The sequence below is a fragment of the Aphis gossypii genome, chromosome 1 (assembly GCF_020184175.1).
Source record: "Aphis gossypii isolate Hap1 chromosome 1, ASM2018417v2, whole genome shotgun sequence".
NCBI classification, from domain to species: domain Eukaryota; kingdom Metazoa; phylum Arthropoda; class Insecta; order Hemiptera; family Aphididae; genus Aphis; species Aphis gossypii.
The window spans coordinates 22155685-22179460 of record NC_065530.1 but is presented as its reverse complement, the minus strand read 5'-3'; the positions used below and the strand labels follow the sequence as shown (position 1 = coordinate 22179460).

General features: G+C 26.9%; 2 protein-coding genes across 2 annotated transcripts; one reads left to right on the top strand and one right to left on the bottom strand.

The window, feature by feature from the left end:
* Positions 1-89: 89 nt before the first annotated feature.
* LOC114126623 (uncharacterized) lies at positions 90-14839 on the top strand. The gene is made up of 13 exons (XM_027990617.2): positions 90-282; positions 6098-6186; positions 6452-6518; positions 6977-7126; positions 7219-7430; positions 8353-8501; positions 8566-8674; positions 8740-8898; positions 9402-9524; positions 9596-9812; positions 9887-10168; positions 10285-10506; positions 10564-14839. The coding sequence occupies exons 2-13, from the start codon at positions 6184-6186 to the stop codon at positions 13635-13637; spliced, it is 4767 nt and encodes a 1588-aa protein (XP_027846418.2). The 5' UTR covers positions 90-282; positions 6098-6183; the 3' UTR covers positions 13638-14839.
* Positions 14840-15671: 832 nt separating this feature from the next.
* On the bottom strand, positions 15672-20918 carry LOC114126632 (SH2B adapter protein 2). The gene is made up of 8 exons (XM_027990626.2): positions 20359-20918; positions 20006-20273; positions 17355-17459; positions 17116-17231; positions 16909-17027; positions 16627-16808; positions 15971-16261; positions 15672-15903 (listed from the first exon to the last, which is right to left on the bottom strand). The coding sequence occupies exons 1-8, from the start codon at positions 20601-20603 to the stop codon at positions 15772-15774; spliced, it is 1458 nt and encodes a 485-aa protein (XP_027846427.1). The 5' UTR covers positions 20604-20918; the 3' UTR covers positions 15672-15771.
* Positions 20919-23776: the final 2858 nt, after the last annotated feature.

Sequence of the window (23776 nt, the reverse complement as noted above, 5' to 3'; positions counted from 1 at the left end):
TAACCATAACACGTACATATAACATAATATGGGCCGCATACGGCGGTATTAAATATTATGTATTTTCGTATTGCATGCAAACGCCGGCAGTGCGCACCTGGGCCGCCCAGTCTGAACGCTGCATTATACTACAAATCACTTTCACCTCTCGCGATATTGGACCAAGAGCTTTGGCACAGTTAGTGCACGCCACTTGTCGCCACCGCCCGGCATATTAGCGGAGAACACATCAAACGAACGATATCCATCCGAGCTGTGTGGTATATGCATTTTTTTTTACACGTAAGTATAAACAACATTTTCTATATTATGCTTTTGTCATGGTATACCTACTATAATACTTATACATCATATTCGTAAAGGTATGAGGCACAAAAAAAACAAATTATGTTCTGAATAGGTTAAATTTTTAATAATAATAAATCTATATTACGGTTTATTAATGAGTATATTATAGTGAACCGCGATCGACAATTATTGTCTAGACGTAACTACATACTTTTTGTTTTTAGAAAACGTGTTGAAATTCGAGTATAAAAACGGTTTAATATTAAAACGACATAAATGAAAACTTTTTAATTAATTTTTATGCATACAAAAAAAAAGCTTTCAATATTTAAAAATATATTTACATATTATGCATCTATTATAATTATTTCCAAACGTCATTCAACTAAATAAAAATAATAAAAGATTCTGGTCCCACGCTGTATCTTTATTTTAAATAAATTTCTACTGTTACGAGAAAATAATATAAATTTAAATTTATATTTTAATTTGACGTATATACCTAAATAAACAAATAGAATTTTATAAAAAAAAAACAACATTTTTCGTTAATACATTTTATTGCACTAATTTTGACATTGCAGTATAATTCACATAAGCAATATAAATGATTTAGAATCTAAAAATCATTAATTTTTTCTTAAATAGTTTGATTAATATTAATATTTATCAATTAAATTTTATCATTAAAATATCTCTATTATAATTATCTATTTTTAAAATGAAATCTTCTAAGTAATTAACTAAAAAAGAAAATTAAAAATTATACAAACTACCTATACTTAATCATTAAATAAATATACATATTACTAATTAGTAAAAACATGATTAATTAAAAAATAAAACCAAAAATAATATAATATTTTACGGCCACAATTTATTACAAATTACGTCATATTCGTATTAGTTTAAATACAAATAAAAATTAATGTAACATTATTAAAACTATTAATTTAATACAATTTTAGTAAGAAAGTAAACTATACTATTAATGGTCTCAATAATTATTATAGTAAAGATAATGATTAAAAAAATATTAAATTACTTTTTTTTTTTAAGGGAAAAAACAATGATTATTGAGATAACGAAATGGTTATTAATTTGTTGTACAAAATTAAAGATATTCAATGGCTTAGAGATATTTACGTTTAATTAATTATTATTTATCCAACTATTTGTTATAAGCATTTTATTATTTCATAGATTTAAAAGTAAACTAATTAATTACAATATTTATTTTGCAACTAATGGAAAAATATTATGTTTAATTTAAAAACTACTTATAAAATTACAAGCTTTATTTAAAATGTATTTTAAACAGTTTTCGTTTTACCCATTAATACATACAATATACCTTTATTTTTTAATATATATAATTAGGTTTACTATTTTTGATGAGGTAGTCAATTTTTTCCAAGGTTATAACTTATAATGTACTTAAAAAATACTAGAACTAGAACTCGATTACATTGATAGCATTTTAACGTTCAGTAATAGAATTATACATCATAATGCAGCTAATAATAATCACCTATGTAGTAATATATTAATTTAAAACACTTACCTGCATTTCTAAAAGACCTTAAATGGACTAATCAATTAATAACCTTAAAAAGTATCTAATTAAATAAAAGTAAATGTGCATTATTTTATTTGTTATAAATATTATACGAGTACCTATCTTTATTAGAGAAAAAATGATTTATTAGAATTTTTACGGACATAAAAAAAAATATTTTTGGTATTTCCTATTTACATAATATTACCTACTTTAATGTTAATTATTTTGAAATTAATATGTGGTTTTATGTTACTTCTGTCACATGTAAAAGTACTATTTTATTAAATATTCTTATATATTTCATCTAAAATTTTATTTAACTAGAAATCTATTTTATTTATCAAAACTATTGATTAAATTTGTTTATATTGATAAATTTTATAAATGTATTACAATGTATTGTACAGTAGCGTAGCCAGGAATTATCCGAGGGGGAGCCTTTTTTTATATATTTTTTATATATTTTTTTATATATTGTCCAGGAGCGGTAAAATGTACTGAGTTGTACGCTAATTGAATAATACACCTCGTACATAAGTATATCAGTTAACAAAACTATAAATTTATATACATTATAATCACAACTTTTTTTATAAAACCAAGGGGGGAGGGGGGGTTGAACACTCAAAACCCCCCCTGGCTACGCCACTGGTATTGTACGTTGTCTCCAGTAAATGCGTAGAATATTAACAAATTAAATAATAATGTAATATTATTTTTTTTTTTAATAAGTTTACGTAATATAGGTATACCTATTTAATAATCCGGTTTTTAAATATTACAAATTATCCTAATCTAGGTCTTAAATCTTAAATGATTTTTTAATATAATCTATCCAAAAAAATATTTATCCTTATTTGTATGTATACTAAAATTAAATAGTAAAAAAGCTATCATTTGTCACATAAATATAAGAATGAAACGTTTAAAAAATATGTATGAGTTATTGCGAAATATTAATGAAATAATATTATGTTACGCACGTAAACTGTGTCTAGTACAAATATGGATGACTAAAAATTAAATCCTTATTTTCTGAATGCGATCTTAGATCTTTGATTTTTTTATAAGTCAGTTCAACAATTTTAAGTAAATAGTTATCACTAACGTGAAGTATTTATTGCATAATGATATTTATAAGTATTAGATAATATAGTCTGTATGATTTATTCAGTCTATAAATCTATATTTTTAAACAAACACAATTTTCAAAAATGAAGAGGTTAACTACATCTAACGGTCATCACTGCATTTTAACTGTGCTATTGGATAATAATTCCAACATGGTGTAGGTATGTATCGTAACTAACACATATTAACTACATAAAAGTTAGATTTTTAAATATCGTTCAGTTAAAATTATGTTATCATCAGTATTTATATTCAACGATTGGGTAGTTTTTCCCCTCTACTGAATAGTTTTGTGAAAGTGGACATGACCAGTTGATGTTGTCCGTTATTCTTCTGTTATTTAATACAGATTAAGTAAATAAATAGTAAACAGTGAACACTGCCTTACTATTATTCTGGTTAATCTAAACTTATAGTGATTTTATAGATTATTAAACACATAGTACGTATGTAAGACACGTATTTATAAGTGTGAATTTAATATGCAATTAAAAATAGAACAGATATTTTGATAAATATTAATTTGTTTATAAAACATTATAAAATAAAAATGAATTTTAAAACAGCACTAATAACAGTTAAATACACATTTTCATGTATAATTCAATTTTTAAATATCACATAAAAACACGTGATTCATGTTACTAATAATTTAGTACACAATACACACATTTCATATATTGCATGTATAGCTTACAGCTTACCTACGTATTATAATATGATATATCTATTACAAAATGTTAATGAGATACTTTATTACTATTATTTATGTATTCATCATTGATCACGATTTTTGCATTGTACAAATCATAGTATATACACCTAGCACAAATATGTAAAATTGTATTCATTTATGTTAAGCGAGGATATTAATAGTATTAAATAAAATTGAATTTTTGGTATTTCGTAACACTCTTCACGGCTGCATAGTACCTACATATATGTTTACTATTTACACTGAAAGAACTATTATTGACTAAATAGTATAACATATTTTATATTATTGTGCGATACTTATATGATGTGTGCATTATTTTGTTTTCTCCGACATTTCTTCCACAATATACTTCACTTAACGTTACTTTATGTTCTTGAACCAAAGAAGATAGAACCAAGATTAGTTAATATATAAAATAAAATACTATGCACGTAACTAAAACGCAAGTCATTTATGCAAATGCTCTGTTATAATAATATCATTATTATTGCTGACGTCATTTCATAGTAATCACTCAGACGCTCGTTACATGACAATATAATTTTCCACCAAAAAATAATTCAAAATGTAAAATATAATAACATCAATTAAGTATAATACAATTAAACTCAGATAAAGTCGGTATATACAATTACTTACTTTACTTACTACCAAATAAAATATTTATTAGATGATTTTCTTTCTTTATTGACATGAGAATATTGATTTTTAATGTTAAATTTTGTGCGCATCAGAGATGGATTTATTATTTACATGTTGTGACTATGTGACTGACATTAATTGATTTAATATGGCCCATGTATTAATATATGTAATATACATATAATATATATTATACATTATAACTGTTGCAGAACAATACAATATAGCTGTTTACGCATCGTTAAAACTTGTCACTTGAAATCTTTTGAATTTCCTTCTCAGTTATATCTTATACCATTTTATTTTACTTTCTGTTCACATAGTAAGATCTTCTTTTAGAACAAATACTGCACTGTATCAATTTTTTTGTTTTTTGTTTTATACAATATTACAATATAAATTTTAAATGTTTTAAATACATATAGTTTTTATATAAGTCTATTATAACAAAAACTTGTGAATAATTGTAAAAATAAAATCGTATATAAATGTAGGTATGTGTAATACTATTGTATATTTTCAATATTTTTGTTATTTTATTTTACCTACAACTGAATAGTAGGTACAAAACTGAAATTAATAGATTTTTTTTTTTTTTACTCTACATTATAATATTAAAATATAATATGTCATTTAAGATACTTGATAGAATGGATTCTTGGAACTAGTAAGTTTTTAATAGAATAAAATACATTTTTGAAGTACACTAATAATACTAACACTATAATATAATAAATATAATACGTAATAATAATATTATATAGATGGAAACTTTTATTATTGAAATATTCATTAATAACAAAAAAAAAAAAAAAAAAATCATTGAAACGTAATAGTTAATTATAATAATAGAATTTAAACATTATTATTAATTCATTAATAAACTATATTATAATGGTCACGAATTCATGATAGCCGATAGGTACTATGATACGAAATCGAGCAATACATTTCAAAATTCAGATAAATTTTCACGACGTATAATATTGCACTATTTTCTGATAGAATAAGGAAAAATTAAATATTTCGTTCGACTAATAATTTAATAACATATTATACGAGTATATAACTTTTTATAAATTAATAGGTATAGCATTTAGTATAAATACTAAAATAGGAAAATGTATACTTTAGACTTTTTATATTATGTTACACTCGGACACCGGCATGACTAACAGACGAGTACAAATTTAATATACGTATAGTAACGAAGATGTGCCTAATACACAGAATAACGCACTAAACGACAATCTTGTCGCAGTAATTAGTAATAATAAAATGACAACTGTTAAAGTTCCACTATAATAAAACAATACGTTATACTTATAGGCATTACATTTCTTATAAAAAGTCACCTGTAATAGTATCTATCCGCTCGTAAAAGTTAAGCTTATAAGCGTATGCGTTCGACAGGTCTGTGACATAAAAATAATATTGTCGCGACGTTATGCGTGCGAAAAACTATTTCAAAATTAATAATGTATAATGTTTGTCAAACGGGTGAGGTTTCTTTGCGAGACCAGTCAAACCCGATTGCTGGTTTTATATTCGCCGAGAGATGTCCATACGTACTTATGTAATATGGTTTGCGAAGGATTTATCAACCTCTCTCGAAAAATAAAAAATAAAATTATATATGTATAATATCGAGAACATCGCCTCGGGCGTTCCACTACAGACCGCTCTACATTTATACTATAAGCCTACCCACGTGTATACGCACGCACTAATGACAACTTTTATTTTTTATTTCCAAGGGCGCCAACGCAAAAATGTACCTGTATTGCTCGACATAACACATGAAAGAATTGTGAACGAAAAGTGAAAGAAAATTTAAAAAAAAATGGTTTGTATAATAATATAATATAATATAATATGATGTGATATACATATACCCAGAAATATTGTTCTCTCATTATATTATTTTTTATCGTTAGTATTTAGTATACATAAATGACTACCTATAATACTCAGCTCTCGAGTGTTTCAAGAAGGTCGATTTATGAATTATCGGCATATAGTCGGAAGGTCGGCTTGAGCCGATGGACTGTCGAAAGCCCTCATATAGCCATATCGGTTATACATCAATATAGATTTTATTTTTATTTCAGATGACTGAAGGACCAATATTGTCCGTTCTACTAATCGTGTTCCTCGCTATCAACTCGGCGTATTCCGGTAAATCAACTTCCGTTTTAGTTTTTTTCCTTTTTAATTATTATTTATGATGTTTTGAAAAGTCAAGTTAGAAAATTATAAATAGGTAATATCAAACAAAACAATTTATTCTTACAATAATTTTTCACGGTTGTAATTTATTATTTAAATACAATTTACGTAAGTTGATACAAATTAAGTACCTAATTAAATATTTATTAAATTCAAAACAAAAATTATATTTACTTGGAGCAACTTTCAATTGTTATAACTTATTAATAATAATAGTCGTTTATTTTATAAATATTAACTTAAGTACCTACCTGGAAATCAATTATTAATTTAAATGATTTAAATACATTATATGGGTACCTAAATTTCAAAACAATTAACATAAATTTACCTACATTGGTTCATTTTATAAAATAGCTAATTTAGATGTTTTTTATTCGTATAAACGTCTGAATTTATGATTTTAGAAGGAATACAAAAATGCGAGAATACGCCTATGAAACAAATCATTTGCGAGTTTGGAACCGCCAAAGATATACCTAACTTCGATACTTGTCTGTGTACACATATCGCAGTTCCGGTTAGCTTAGAATCGGAAAAAGACGACGATACTTCGGGTAATATAGTAACTTAATAAAATTATCGATTATTATAATACGATATTCGCACGAACCACTCATTTACTTTTACATCATTCTTCGTGTGTAAGATTTTACGTCGACGATCAAAACATACAAACAAACCAATGGCGATCTCAAGTCGTTGGCTGCGATTTCCATGTACGCGGAAGACGTTGCAAAGAAGACAAACCAGATTTGCAATGAAATCGTCGACGTGTTGACTCACTACGATGGTGTACAATTGGATCTAAGGCAATCTGATGTGTCCGTAGATAAATCACTCGTTGTGCATTTCTTCAAGGTGAGTTGGTCAATATAATATGGCACACCCTACTAATATGTTACGAGCAAAACTATATCACAATTTATATACCATCATAACTGCGTACACACTGCTATTATTATTACTATCATTATTATTATTATGCGTTTAGATGTAACATGGAGGATAATCACCGCCTAAACATAGTGGTTTCCTTTTTTTTTTTTTTTTAATAGTATTACTATGACGGTCCGTCTTAAGTTTCACACGACCACATAATAGATAACTGATATGATGGCCTTAAACTTGAAATCAACACCACGGTGATGTAATAGTTATAACTACTTGATGTCCGACCTAATAATAGACATGTTAATTTGACCGTTTATTGACAGCAGAAGATAAATTATACCCATAGTCCCTACACACGTTGGTTCGTCATTTTTACGCAATATTAGGAAGTTCAAGGTCACGATAGGAACCGGTCATTCATAATAATAAATAATCTAAATCGAAACCAAAACGTGACACACCTACTGACTGATGTAATATAGAATATCAGTCATTTATGATAATATATCTACCTACTGTATGTATAATATGATTATTGATTAATGTATATGAAATCATACACCTACGAAAGTGTAATTTCTTTATTACGGAAATAAATAATATATTAGTGAAGTAAATATTTTTCATCAAAAATATACTTTGATTTTATCTAGGTACCTATCTATTAATTAAAATATCTATTTAGATGTCAGAGATAAAAACATGAAACGATATGAATATTATTATTTATTGCTGCGTGTTAGAAATTGGAATTTATAAACTATAATTTTTAATTTTTTCTTTATTTTTATTAAGATTTATTGTTTTTAATTTACTTTGTATTCTTTTGAACTATGCATGTACCTATAGCTACAAGCAACGCATACACTTATAGAAATTGTTTTTATAGGAATTATCGTCTGAAATTGAAAATAAATTCAAAATAGAGTCAACAAATAATTCTTCAAAAACATTTAAAAACCCAAAAGAAATCCAACTGGTGCTTCCTCCAAATGCTGCTATAATGACAAAATTTTATGATCTCAAAAAACTTTCCAAGTAAGTCATAATACAATAGTATAAATAAAAATCAAATGAGATACCATACGTTTTAAAATTTTAGGTATGTAAATTATTTTATAATTGCAACACATAATCTAGTAGATAATTCTGAACAAGGTTATTCATACCACCCCAGTCGTCTTATGGGAGCCGATGATTTACTCAATGCTGTAAGAAATTTTAAAAATTGACAAACTCATACAATGATTAATTCATACATTTTTAAACATTTTAGGATTCTTTAATTGATCTTGTAATTGGACTTGGCGTTGACCATTCATCTATACTTTTATCATTGCCTTCTACTGCGAGTAAGTTTGAGCTCAAGGATCCTACTCAGAACACTCCTCGATCACCAGTAATCGGATTACCAACAACAATTACGCGCCCAAAAGTAAATAAAAATTACAATAATTTTAGGAGTGTTTAGTTACGATTAATACCCAAAATAACTTTAATACATAATTTTTTATGAAAATTCTATTAGATTTTTGTGAAACATTAACTGTGTAAATCATTTAAAAATTAAACCATATCAAATTAATTAATCAGTGTATTATTTTTGTTTATAAATTAAATTAAATTAAATTAAATTGTTATTGTTTTTTCTCTCTTATACAATTGAACACATCTAAGTTTATTATTTAAAAATAAAAAATAAAACCATGTATTCTTACATTTTATACCCAAGCGCTGTTATAATTGTTTGTGTATATTTATAAATATTCTATGATTTTTGATCATTTGAATATATTAGTATAATCTAATAGATATATAAAAAGTTGAAACTTTAAATCTTGTCAAAAATCTATTATATGATAAAAAATGTTTTCGTATTCACTACTTCATCTTTCTTTCTTTCAACTAAGTATAATGTAAATATTTGACATGTTTTAGATGTGCGAAGAAATGAAAGAAGGTAATTGGACCATCGAAAGAGATGAAGATTTAACAGCACCATATGCATTCATGAATAGAACATGGATGTCATTCGATGATAGCGTCAGCGTTTCAATTAAGGTAAGCATTTAATTTTAAAAATATTAAAGAGTTATAATTAAAATGTTTTCCTATATTCGCTATATTCATAGGGAAAATACATATTACTACGAGATTTAGCTGGAGCAGTTATTACTGATGTCGAAGCGCTGGATTGGAAATTAACATGCTTAAACCAAACTGCAGTAGAACCTTTAAAAGAACTTACAAAAACGTTTACTGAAACTGCGAGAAAATCTAGGTCAGCTCAATTATTAAGTTTACAAGAACAATTACAACGGCCGGCTGATCAAGGATTCTATTTTAACAGTACTGTTTTAAGAAACTTTTTAAATTTATAATTTATACATATTAGGTATGCTTACTAATAAATTTTATATTAGATGAAATCAGTTATTCACCATATTATATCGAGAGGGTGGTTACTAGAGACGGAGAAGTTCATGCAATTCGAAAAGATACAAAAACCGAATTTGAATGTTCACGACAAGGGTACTTCAGACATCCAAGTGGTTGTAATCGATTTTATCGCTGTGTAAAATTCGATCAAAAATCCAACTATTTTACGGTTTACGAATATGATTGTCCAGATGGTTTAGCATTTGATGAAAAAGTTGAGGTATGCGTATGGCCTGGATCTTTATCTAATACAGGAGCTTGTCAAGGTAAATATTCTTACAAAATTCAATAATATTCTTTAAATTTGGGCGGCTTTTCTATATTTTTTTTATAACTTAAGACGTGTGAAAATTAATATATTGGTTTTGTATATTGTTTTTAGGTTCAAGTGAAATAGCTCCTGTTCCTAGGAATCAATTTGTCTGTCCACCAATAGAAGGTTACTACGCTGATCCTGAAAACTGTCGCTGGTTTTTCGCTTGTCTTGATCATGCTAAAGATGGTTATACTCCACTTACAGCATACGAATTTAGATGTCCATTTGGATTGGTGTTTGATGAAAAAACGTTAAAATGTGACTGGCAATGGAAAGTAGGATCTTGTGGTAAGTCCAAAAAACATTTTATTCTTTATTAGTCACTAATTTTTTATTTTACTTTAGGAACCTCGGGAAAATCATATAACTACGGAGAACAATCTTATCAAGCAAACCAATACAACACATTCTACGGAAAAGAGTCATCTATTCCTTACTACGGAAAATATAATCAAGATCAATCTCAATTTTCATTTGAAACTAGTGATACTTATATTGCTCCGAGTAAATTCGATTTCCCATATTCTACAACTAGCAAACCTAATTTATTGTATGGATCTACAGAAAATTATGTTACGCCAAATGCACCTAGGTTCTTATATAGTTCGGCACAATCTTACGCACCACCAAATAGTCCTCAAATTGCATACGGCTCACCAGAAACGTATGTTAACTATAATAAACCTCAATCTCTATATGGATTAACTGGAACTTATGCTTCTACAAAAAGTCCAGGATTCTCATATGGATCTACGGAATCATATGCCACTACAAATAAACCACAAATATTTTACGGTTCAAATGAAGGATATTCCAGCACAACCAAACCGAGTTACTTGTATGAATCTTCAGAATCTTATTCTACTACCAGCAAACCTCAATTATTTTACGGATCTTCAGAATCGTATTCTACAACAAGCCGACCTCAATTCTCGTTTGGCCCTTCAGAATCATATTCTACAACAAGCCGACCTCAATTTTCATTTTTCCCTTCAGAATCATATTCTACCACAAGCAAACCTCAATTCTCTTATGGATCTTCTGAGTCTTATTCTACTACAATTAAACCACAATTCCCATACATTAAAACAGATAATTATGTAACACCAAATTATCAGAGTAAATTACCTAACTTTGATTTGAATAATTATAGACAATTAGGAGTACTTTATCATCAACAACGCGATTCTGTAATAGAACCACAACAACATACTGGAATTCTTCTTCATCAACAAAATAATTTCCAAAGTATACCAGTTAATAAAAACTACGATTCTCATAAAAACGATGTTCAATATCCACCAATAAAAGATTTTGAAACTTATTCTACAACACAAGGACCTTTAAATAAAATACCCAGTGCCAGACTCTATTCAGACAGTTATTCTTCTTCTAACGTTTACTCGCACCCATCATTACCTTATGAAAATAATGCATACAAAAATTCTTATTCTATTTTGGGAGGAGCCAATGGATATGATTCCCACAAAGTTAACGAACAATATCAGCCTTCATATAACTTTGAAACATATTCGACGACTTTAAAACCCATTGCTAAATTGCCTGAGGTACCAAATTACTCAGAATCAAATATATATTCAAAGCCTACTTCTAAACCATTTGAAGAATATTTACAAGATATTTCTCATTCAAAATTAAGTGAAGAATCAAAATTGCAATACTCTACCACTAGTTCGCCTTATTTATCTTCGTCTCCAAGCATTGACTTTAACGACTACCATATTTCCTCGACTACACAAAAACCAACATTACATGACACCAGCTTGTATAAAGATAAGTTCAAGACTCAATTTAATTTTGAAGATTATATACCAAGACTTTCCAGTCATCAATATCCATCTACTACTTCAGTTAATGATTATACACCGTCTGTTCGTGGAAATAGCTATGATAATAGCTTTGCACAAATTTTATCTACATATTCATCCACCACTCCAAAACCATCTGTACTTTACTATAGCTCACCGTCGCCAACATTATCAAAAGTAAAGGACTACTCTGAGAGTTATGGTTCTTCATTATCATATCCCGTAACTACAGAAAAATCAGTAGATTATAATTTACCTATTTCTTCAACTTACGCTCCATTAGCGTACAGTCCTTCAGTTACTCCAAGTGCATACACACCAACATTCAAACCAACGGTTGATTATTACACACCATCATCTACAGTTGCTAATGATGATTCTGTCTTCGTCGAAGAACTCATTTCTAAATTGTCCAAAAGTCCAATTTCAAATACATATTCAACTAGTACTCCTAAACCAATATATGGAAATTATCCTCCACAACAAGCTGGAGAGTATATACCAAATGACTCTTTCAATATTGATGAATACATATCAAAATTATCAGAATCTATTGAGAATTCTACACCAAAACCATTATACTCGAGCACTTCTCAAAAACCGTATGTTGTATCATACGTTTCGAATGACTATTCATCTCAACCACTACCCACTTCAGTTTACTTATCTTCAACTGAAGAACCTAAGACATTTGATCATGAATCATATTCAGCTCTTCCTGTGCAATCAACAACGTGTAAACCCGAAGCTTCAATAAAAATATCATCCCCTAAGATACCATACATTCCATCATTAGAATCTGTCTTTAGTGTAAGGCCTCCTGTTGCATACACACAAAGACCAGAACCATTAGTTGGCTATTCTAGCACAGCTTCTGACTTGATAAATTATTATCATAATATTCATTCATCTTTAGATTCTGCTTATCGCTCACCATTGCCTAGATATTATGCTACTCCAGTGGGAAATTCACTTTACACTAATAATTATACATTGCCCAGAGAATATGAAAAAGACGGTGGACATCATTTACATGCAGCTTATCCAGCGTACCCTCTAAAACCAATAATTGTAGAACCAGTTAGTCCAGAACTGAACGCAGAGTTTGAACGTTACTATACAGCTGGAATAAGACAGAACTTGAAGAGCGAAGATAACGGAAAAGTGCTTGTAACCGGTGATAATAGTCCTTTAATTGTAGGTAAATTGGGAGCTCAATGTGACTGTGCTAAAAAGAAGAAGCCAACAATTGTATCGACTACAACCAGGACAGTAATCGAAACCGACGAAGACGATGACGATGAAAAAACGTCGATCGTAAAGGAAGTAGAAACAAAGACCAAAGTAGTATTGGAAGAAGTAAAAAAACCATCAAATAAGAAGTTATGTACCCGAGCAGGATTATTTAGAGATCCGAAACAATGTAATAAATTCTATTCGTGTAATTGGGACAAGTGGACACAAAAGTATGAACTTAGTGAGTTTAAATGTCCAATTCACCTTGCTTTTGATGAAAATTTAAGCGCTTGTAACTGGCCGTCTAAAGGACCGGCATGCTCACACGATACGCTCATTAATTACTCGAATTAATCTTAAATTAAATCAAGAAAATTCTAAAATGCACATAACTTTTCATATGAAACACGTTTCAGTGTTTTCTAAAAGCAATATTAACTTGTAAACAATGTACACATATAAATATATATATACCTAATTTAAGTTATGATAATTGTATTCAGTGTATACTGTATAGGTATTCTCATACACGTTATAAGAAGCACGATAAATTATGTATTTAAATAAGTTTGATACCTAGGAATAAATATATAATACTAATATAAAGATTTGATACATAGTTTGGTTTATCCCCGAATTATGACGCGAGTATAAAGTGTACCTTTTGTAGTTTTCAATTACAAAATAATATTTACTTATTCAAATTCAGTAAATGTTAAAATGTGTATTATATGTATTTAAATAAGTACTTATCTACCTATGTAATATAGATTAAATACCTACCTACCTATTATTTATTATAATACTTAACTTTACATAAATCCGTCTTTATTATTTAGTATCTAGTTGATGAAATACAGTTTTTGGTAGGTTATTAAATATATATATTATATAGGTATTTTACAATATTTTAAAACTTTCTTAGCAGCTAAAATCATTTCAATATAACGTTAAAACATACTGCTATAAACAATCTTTGTAATATTTTTTTAAATTTTATAAGTATGGAAGTAATTCAAAATATTTATAAATACAAAGTATAAAATATATTAATATAAAATACTTTATTTCACATTAATATATTATTACTTTATGATTTATAATATAAATTATTTGTAAATAATAAACATTTTTATCAGCAATAATTATTGTTTTTTATATAGGTTTAAGTATGGATAATATGATTTTTATACAAGTAGATAAAAAAAAAGTATTAATATTTTCTTTACCAATATTTTCTGACTAATTTCTCATAATGGTGTCATCGCTCAATGATTGTCTGAACACTCAAAGTCTGAACTACTACCTAATGTGTTTATGTAAAAAAAAATGTATTGGTTTATAATCAACAGAAACCTACAAAAACATATCCATGGTTTAATTTTTTTTCATGAAGTGGAGAAAATATTAATTTATATTTGTTTATTATAAATTGTGGTGATTCATAATATAAATCTAAACCACTTAACCAATTGTCTAGGTACATTTTATATAAGTATCTATTATTTAAACTATACTTAAATTGTAATTATTAAAATGAATACTATTTATACCAATTGGATTTATTTATTTATTTATTTGACTTAATTTTCACATGCTTTTTAGATTCTGAGTGTAGATGATAGTCCATTAAATAAGGTACCTAATTATAAAGTTTAATTATTAAAATATATCCATGAAGACATTTTTTATGAATAATTGAAGTTCAAAATTTGACAATGATATATATTCAAGCATAAAATTATGAATTTTATATAAATGATTTCTATTACTTGCCATTGCTAAAACATATTAATTAATTATAATAATTAATATTAATACATTAAGAACAATAAATAATAATCAATAATTCATAATACAAATTACAACTATTTACTTCTAATTTAAATTATTAAAGTAGAGTTGTAAATAAAGGGTAAAATATTTCAAATTAAAACGTAATCATCAATGAAAATATCAAATGCAGATAATTTTAAGTTTTTTGACATTTATATATTTATCATTATAAATATTAATTTCAATAATACATGTTGATGGTAATTACTCAAAATGAAAAAAAAAATAATACAATTCAATTTTTTGTTTTCATAAGCTACTACTCTTTTTGTTATAAATAAATACATTAAAAGCATGGTAAGGAACCAAATTTGACTAATAATTGCTAACTTATATGTTACAAGAGGCAATTTTAAATTTACAAATAAGTTGTTAAATTAATGATATTAGTAAGTTATGAATAAATAAATCTCTTAACATTTTCAATTGTTAAATAAACTTAATTTATTAAAGAATACTAGATTGAATAATTGAACATGAAAATTGAAATACAATATAAACAAAATTTAACTGGATTATAAAGCAAAGACAAAAACACACAAACACGAGAAGAAACTCGGCAAAATAATAAGATATATTTTATAACAATAATAATAAATTATTTACAAGTTTAATACTGAACAAAATTATACAGGTGGGTGTCTCATTAAAACTATCTTAGTGTATACTGATTATTAACTGCTCTTACAACATTTCCCAAACCCGGTTCAGGAGTTGACCGATTAGCAAAGTCTGTCTGCAAGTCTTTTGTTTTCGTTCTAATAGGAGCTAACATTGTCTTAAACTATAAAAATATAAATTTTAATAACAATTAGGTTTATTTATACATTTATGTCAAGATGAATGTATACTTCTCTATATAGTTGAGGTGCTGAAGGTCGAAGTCCATGATCCATACTCTGAGATAGTGGGGCATTTGGATCACGAGTAATAACAACAAAATCAACATTGGCATTGCTTGGATAAACACCATATTTAATAGGGGTATTTAAAATATAATCTCTGAGAGTTACATCACCAGGTCCACCATTTTCCAAAGGTATTAAATGTGTTTGAAAATGTTCAAGCATATCTTGTATACTAGGAAATGATAGATGTTGTACTCGACAGTGTCCTTGATCGTTTAGTGTCATTCTTAAGTGCTGAATATAAAATGTATCATGTATTTTTACAGTTTTTAATGTATGGACATAAAATGTATGTTGAAAATGAATTGTATAAAAAATTGGCTATCATGTTATAGTTTGCTCTACCACAAAATATGTTCTAACAACAGCTGACCTACCAAAATTGCTCTCTACAGAACCATGTTTAAATTATATAAAAAAATAAAAAATAAATATTATAAATATGTAATCTAAAAAACAAAATAATTTTTAATATGCATAATAAAAACATAAATTAAATTATTATTATACCATTAGACCACATGCAACATTCGTAATATTGTTGATAGAGCACTATAAGGCATGATAGTTGAAATATTATATCTAAATTTTAATAATACCTTTGGTTTTCCCTTAAAATTAAATGTCAACACATATTCACCCTTTCGGGTTTCAGATTGTCTGACTAGAAACATTCCATGTCCATTAGTGCCTAAGTGTGACACCAAATTAGTAGCATCAGATCGAGCCAACATACCATGAAACCATGGATAAAGGCGAAGAGATGTTGATATATCATTTTCTTTAAAAAAAAAAAAATTAATAGTAAAATGCATTATTCATATACAGATTAGTAATTTGTTACTACTATTACTACTATTATCATTTTAATTAATACTTACCAATATCATTATTTACAATACTGTCCAAATTAGTGGTAGAACTCTGAGGTGAGCTTAATAATGTTTCATTTGAATGTGCAACTGATGAATCTAACACACCATCAATACTACCAATAATACTATACAAAATAAATTCATATTTATAATTATTGCTTATCATTTTTTAAGAAAACAAGTGTATTCATATTATCATAATTAATTATCCACCTTATATCGTCATGTAAACCATCACGTTTCCGCATGCAATATTTTACAGTCGCCAGCCATTGACGCATTTCTTCTGGACTTAAAGCATCAATTATATATTCAACATTGTTTTCATCCTACATAAAATAAATAATTTATAACTTATTTTATACAAATTAAATGATTAGTTATTTATAATGTTATATAATATAACAATATAATACATTAATACTAATAAAATATAATGCTTAGATAGTTACTTTCAATACAAAAGTATTAGCATATCGTTCAGGCATTTCAATTTCTTTGGTTTCTCTAGCATCTTGTATCAAAAAACAAAACACTCCGTGTTTTGATTTCACAGACTGTAATTTAAACATATATAAATGGTTAATAATTTTACAAATAATAGTAATATATAATATACATAGTATTAGTAGCATACCAAAGTAAACTTTTTAGAGGCAATTACCTCAAAATTAAAATGGATGGGTGATTAGGTGGGTCAATTCTATGGATATACTGAACAATTTATTTAGTGCAATTAAAAGTTTTTAATAATAATATCTATACTATAAAGTAAAAAAAAAATATGCAATTGCCAATTATATCACAGGATTCAAAAACACTTTTTAAGGAAGTCCAGCTCAAAAATTAAATTAGGTAATAAATAATGAATGGATAAGCTAGGGTCATAAAAAGCCTTGAAATATGTATTAACAGTAAAAATCGCTTAAGATACTCCCACTTAAGAAATTTTCTCGCATGAAATACTACTATACGTTGATCTCATTCCTACACCAATCAATGTAAAAATCATCAGCTAAAACGCTTGATTTTTTTTCTATCTAATTTGATAAGACGCTTTTTTGTTCAACATATATATATTTTAGTAATTATGAGATAATAAAAATAGAAATTAAAAAAAAAATCTGGGTTATGTAAACAAAATAGAAACTTTTTGCTTAATGCATTCTCATAATCTTAATAACTAATAATTAGTTGGAAAAAATAATAATATTTAAAATATGTATGTTTAAATGTATTTCTTTTTAAATTAAATTCAATAGAAAAAATAATTATCAGACATTTTCCTGCTCTCTAGAGTCTAGACTCTAGAGAGTTAGTTCATTGAAGATTGCTTAAGCGAGTTTTACTGTATTTATGCCCTAAGTATACACAAAAAAAAAACTGAAAAATAGCAAATAATAATATATTATAGTGATATACCTTGGGGCCACAAAATATTTAAAAAACTATCAAAAAGTATAAAAACAATTTGAGTTTTTTCCAAAAAAAATTATGTTAGGTTATCATTAAAGACCGAATTTTTGTGCAACTAACACCTAAAAAACTTGTAATTAAAATGTTAAAATGTGCAAAAAACAAAATTTTTAAAATAGGTACTTCAAATTATATTTTTAATGCTATTTATTTTTTACTATATTATTTATTATTAGCATTAACTATTAAGTATTTTATTAAAATATAAAATAAAAAAAGCTCAATTTAATTTAAATAAAATAATAATAAACTGATTTACAATATTTGATTAAAATATATTAACATATACATTTCCAAGTTTTTTTCTGTACAATTGTGTATCTATATATATAATATATATATATATATATATATATATATATATGTATATAATATCAAGTATCCACTATAAAATTGTTATATATAACTAGTTGACTATAGCTACCAGTGGCGCAAAAGGGGGGTGGACTATGGGTCCGGACCCTCCCTTTGGCTTGTATAATAGTAAATTAATAAATAAAACGCCACTTTGATTTTTCTTTGAGAAATGTCAATATTCGCACTTATTTAATATTTAAAATAATAATACTAATTAAATAATATATTATTAATATAAACATATATTGTTCATAAAAATTAAGTTGGTTTATTTTGTTGGACCCCTACCATGAAAAATTCCTGGTTGCGCCACTGATAGCTACTGCGCGGATAGTGTAGTACTGTATGTGTACATGTAATCAACAATCAACGTAGTATTGTCATTATTTTAATTACATTGTAATATTGTATTGTATCAAAATATATATAATTTATATTATTATTAGATATAAATGTCGAATACTTCATATTATAACATTATAATATAGCAATGTAAAGTAAATAGATATTATAATACAGATTATGAAGCAAAAATATTCAAACAAAAGTATTAATTAGTACATTTAAAAAAAAAAACTCAAAACGTGCAATTTTGAGCAATAAAAAAAAAAATTTCTTTTAATTAATCTACATCTCTAGATTTAGATTTTTAGCTTGTTGTTATAGGATTTAGAATACGCCATAAAAAGATGTAATTGCACGGGAATCCGGTCTTTGGTTATCATAAATCAATTATTTATAATACAATAAAATATGTATGAAAAAAAAACAATAAAAAATTATCAATAAACTGTAAAGTGAAAATAAACAAATATTGACATTAGAAATGGCATTGTACTTTTTTATTCTATAAGATATCAGTTTAAAAGAAAATTCAATAAAATCAAGGTGATTCAAGATCTAACAAAAATTCTCTAAATAGATCCTAGTGTCAATATGCTTGATAAACACTACCATGAGTATACAAATATAACACAAATAAATATTATACGTATTATCAGTAGCTTACCAAAGTAGGGTTTTTTGAGACAATCGCTTCAATACCAATATTTAGAAATCAAGCAGTGGATTTAGTGAGATAAAAATTTTTTAGTAATAATATTTATATTATATTAAGTAAAAAAAATTGTAAATTTTAATAAGTACCTAATACACTAATGCCTAATGAAATTAAATAAATCAACTAAATTTATTACTTATTTATTTAAATTAAAAAAAAATAATACTATAGTATTACACTAAAAATAAAAATTGAAAAATTATATTATACCTTAGGAGGACAATAAAATTCTAAGGTGTATCCATCTGTGTTCTTAACCAAAGCAAGTCTTGCTTTTTCCCATTTAGGTTCACCGCCATCAAATGTTTCACCCAACCGATAGTTTACTATACCTTCCTTGCGACATTCCACAATAATTTTGGCTAACTTTTTCTTACATTTTATAGGTCTTTGAGACATAATAGATGCAGCATCAAGTTCTACCTCATCAGAATGCTGTTTGTGGAATAATGGACGAAGAGCTCTAAATGACATTCGTCTACAAAAATTGTAATAAGTTAATATTTATAGAATATAAAATGTATGATTTAATTACTTTAAGTAATTCAAAAATTCTAACTTACCTAAAAAAAGGCTTTTTCTTGACAGTGATCATCGATTCTGTATCTGAATCGCTGTTACCAGAATCATTGTCTGGCCAATTATATCTATCACACTCACGTTTAAAATGAGCTGCAAATGCTTTAATGTAATGACCAAGTACTTCTTGTCGGGTCGAAGGCTGAGAAGAAAATGATGACACTAACAGTTCAGCATTGACCCTAGCTTGCTCATCACATAAATCAATCCAATTATTTGCATGATTCATGATTTTCAACTTTAAAAATTCACTAATGGACACACAAAACTATAGTATGGGATCGAAATAACAGTGTTTTCCTTTCATCACTAGGTAGTACACATTATTATTTCTTTTTAAGTTGTTAATAAACATAAACACGTGCTAATTTTAAAAGACGTAAAATACATATAAGAAACCTTAGAGAAAAATTATTTAAATATTTGATACTAGTTTAAAATTGATGTGTTAAAAGTATGTGTGAGTATATTCAAAATTAATTATGTAAATAAAGTATTGTGTTTTTCAAAATTTTAACATTTTTAAGGAGTGTAAACAACGTGAGTGTGTTTTGGTTATTATCGCTTATCTGATATGACTAATCAATGAAAAATAAGAGATAATGATAACGGGTCAATAAAATCAGTGTGGCACAAAAATTTTCCCGCTATTCGTCAATGTTTTTAAATAATAGGTGGAATTACAATATAATTACTTCGTGTATACGTTTATCGTTATATATTTTAATTCTATAATACTAATGCATTAGCCCTAGTAGAGATGAATTTTATAAAATGTTAATACTAAATTTTAATATGTATCTTATAAAGAGCTATTTCGGTAACAGTATAGTGCACGCGTGCGGTACAATATACGTCCTACGTCACGGCAACCCCGTTTTGCCCATCGTAATATTACAATTTTTTTCATAGTTTTTCATCGAATTATAGGCCATTATAATAACCTTCAATTCTTTTTATATTGAACATGTGATACTTATTCATCTTTAACAATGTGCGTTTATAGGTAGATGTCATGTTGAGTCAAAACACTGCAAAAATTCACATTTACAAAATAAAATCAATAAAAATTCACAAAACGAGCGCATACAAATAAAATGGGAGTTGTACTGACTGAGGACAGTATAGGTAAGTGTTAATGATTATGACTTATGTAAGTATTGGAGAACAAAAATAAAATAGAGTAAAATGACAATTACCGCGATAAAGAATCTTATCGGTAGGTCGAGTAACATTTGTCTGTCGAATATTGAATCGTTACCGGTATTTCTTTAAATATTGGTATAGGTAGTAAAAATTTAATATTCAACCAGAATTCAATTAAATTAAAAATATACAAATAAGCTGAGTGCATAATATTATTTTTATTTTTAAGATATCATATATAATACATGAAAAGATCAAATAAACATTTAGTGAACATTTTAAGAATCTGCGGTTAACTTTGGTAATTTTTATTTTTTTTACACAAAATCAATTTAGTCACAACCCGTTTTTTTAATGTTTTATTTGTTTTTCCTGCAGATAATTTTTAATAATAGCTGAAAATTTTTAATTTTGGTCTATCTAAAGTACAAACTAAATATCTAATTTTCTATCGAACCACTCTCAAAGTTAGATTACATTTGTTGGACTATTAATCAACTATCGTTATACATACTATATATACTCATACAAACATATTTTTAAAATCATAACCTACATGCATGCATTCATCGCTTCACTAGACACTAAGAATTGAATATATAAAATAATATTTTAATTATCTGAAAATTGATTAACAACAACAAAAGTACAAAACCTTACTAAAATCTAAGCGATATGGTTCTCATTTGATATACTAATATAGTGTTTGATGTTTAGATCATAATCATATACTAGTTAGTAGTAAATGATGTAAGATTTGATGTTTATTATTTGATTTATCGATTGGTGATTTGATTACCTATTGATTTTTAGATCAATCCAATTATGTGTGATAAACACCTATAGCATCTACAATAATGGTAAATGGTAATTATTTTCGATTTTTCTGAGAACCCCACCGATATTTCGATCAATTCGATATAATATTTATCATTAATCATTATTGATGATAAGATATAATATAGGTATCAGTACCGTTGTGGCGTTGTTTCATAGTTTAGATGCAGACGGTACAAAGACTTTTTTACTACAAAAACAAAAAACAAATTTGTGATTTACATAATGTTAGGTACAATACTCTGTCAAATAAGCTACTTATTAGATAATAGATAGCTTCCTTTAAAGTTAACGTGCCAAACGCTTTGCAAAGAATATTGTAATCATGTTGCGCCAACTATTGGAATGCTGCGAGGATGCTCAAGCACCCCATGAGTCATGACCCATTTACACGAGGATCGAAAATCAATAAAATAATATATTATATGTTTATGGCTTATATTATTATAAAAAAATTGTTTTGTAGGTTTGATAACCCATTATTAATATATATATGTGTAGACGTATCACGTATGGTATAAAAATATACCTACGTCGATTATAAACGGTTTTTGAATTATTAATTTTTTTTCTAACTGTACCTATTATGCCCATGCAATTTGGAAAACTGTATGAACACTATGGCACCATGTGTCTTCACATATGTGTTTAATGATATTCTACAGCAGGGGTGGCCAAACTTTTTTTGGTCACGATCTACTAAAAATGTACTTCACCTTTGAGGATCGACTTCCATATAAATTTTTTTTTTTTATTGAATTACTATAATTATTAAGAAACATATAGGGCGAGTAGCTCTAAAAATAAATTCTAACACAATCGACTTTAAAATTGTCCAAGATCGACCGGTCGATCGCAATCGACTGTTTGGCCACCCCTGCTCTACAGTCTACACTCTACAGCAGGGTTTCCCAACCTGTGTGCCGTGGCACATTGGTGTGCCCGGTGCCGTGAAACCTCTATTATAGGTGTGCCGCAAAATTTCATAATATTATTAATGAACGTTTATGTACAATTTTGGTAATTAGTTAAAATATAATAATAATATTTTTTTTCTATCCTAAATAAATACACCATTTTAAATTGTTTGCTAGTAATATATTGATATACAACTTCTTTGCCATCTTTCAATCTTTGGTATTAATAAGTAAAATATGATTAAAGCATACTATAAAAAAAATATGTATACATATTATATAAGTTGGTGATAAGTGTGCCACGGCTAAATATGAGTTGGGATTAGTGTGCCTTGAAGGAAAAAGATTGGGAAACGCTGTTCTACAGTCTACATATTATAATAATCTTAAACTTAGATCTGTGCATAAAATATTGAAAAATATTTAGAAATTAAAAAAAAAATTCAGTTGACTATATAAGTTCAAATAATCTATTTCCCAGTCCAAAATTTCTTTATACTAA

Excerpts from the sequence above, each read along its gene's own strand:
- LOC114126632 (XM_027990626.2), bottom strand. The coding sequence starts at position 20,603 with ATGAATCATGCAAATAATTGGATTGATTTATGTGATGAGCAAGCTAGG. Across the intron at positions 17,460-20,005 it reads AATTTTATTGTCCTCCTAAG|TCTGTGAAATCAAAACACGG; the intron begins GTATAATATAAT and ends TTTAAATTACAG. Across the intron at positions 16,262-16,626 it reads ATTTTAAGGGAAAACCAAAG|CACTTAAGAATGACACTAAA; the intron begins GTATTATTAAAA and ends TTTTATATTCAG.
- LOC114126623 (XM_027990617.2), top strand. Across the intron at positions 8,502-8,565 it reads GATCTCAAAAAACTTTCCAA|GTATGTAAATTATTTTATAA; the intron begins GTAAGTCATAAT and ends TTAAAATTTTAG. Across the intron at positions 10,507-10,563 it reads ATGGAAAGTAGGATCTTGTG|GAACCTCGGGAAAATCATAT; the intron begins GTAAGTCCAAAA and ends ATTTTACTTTAG.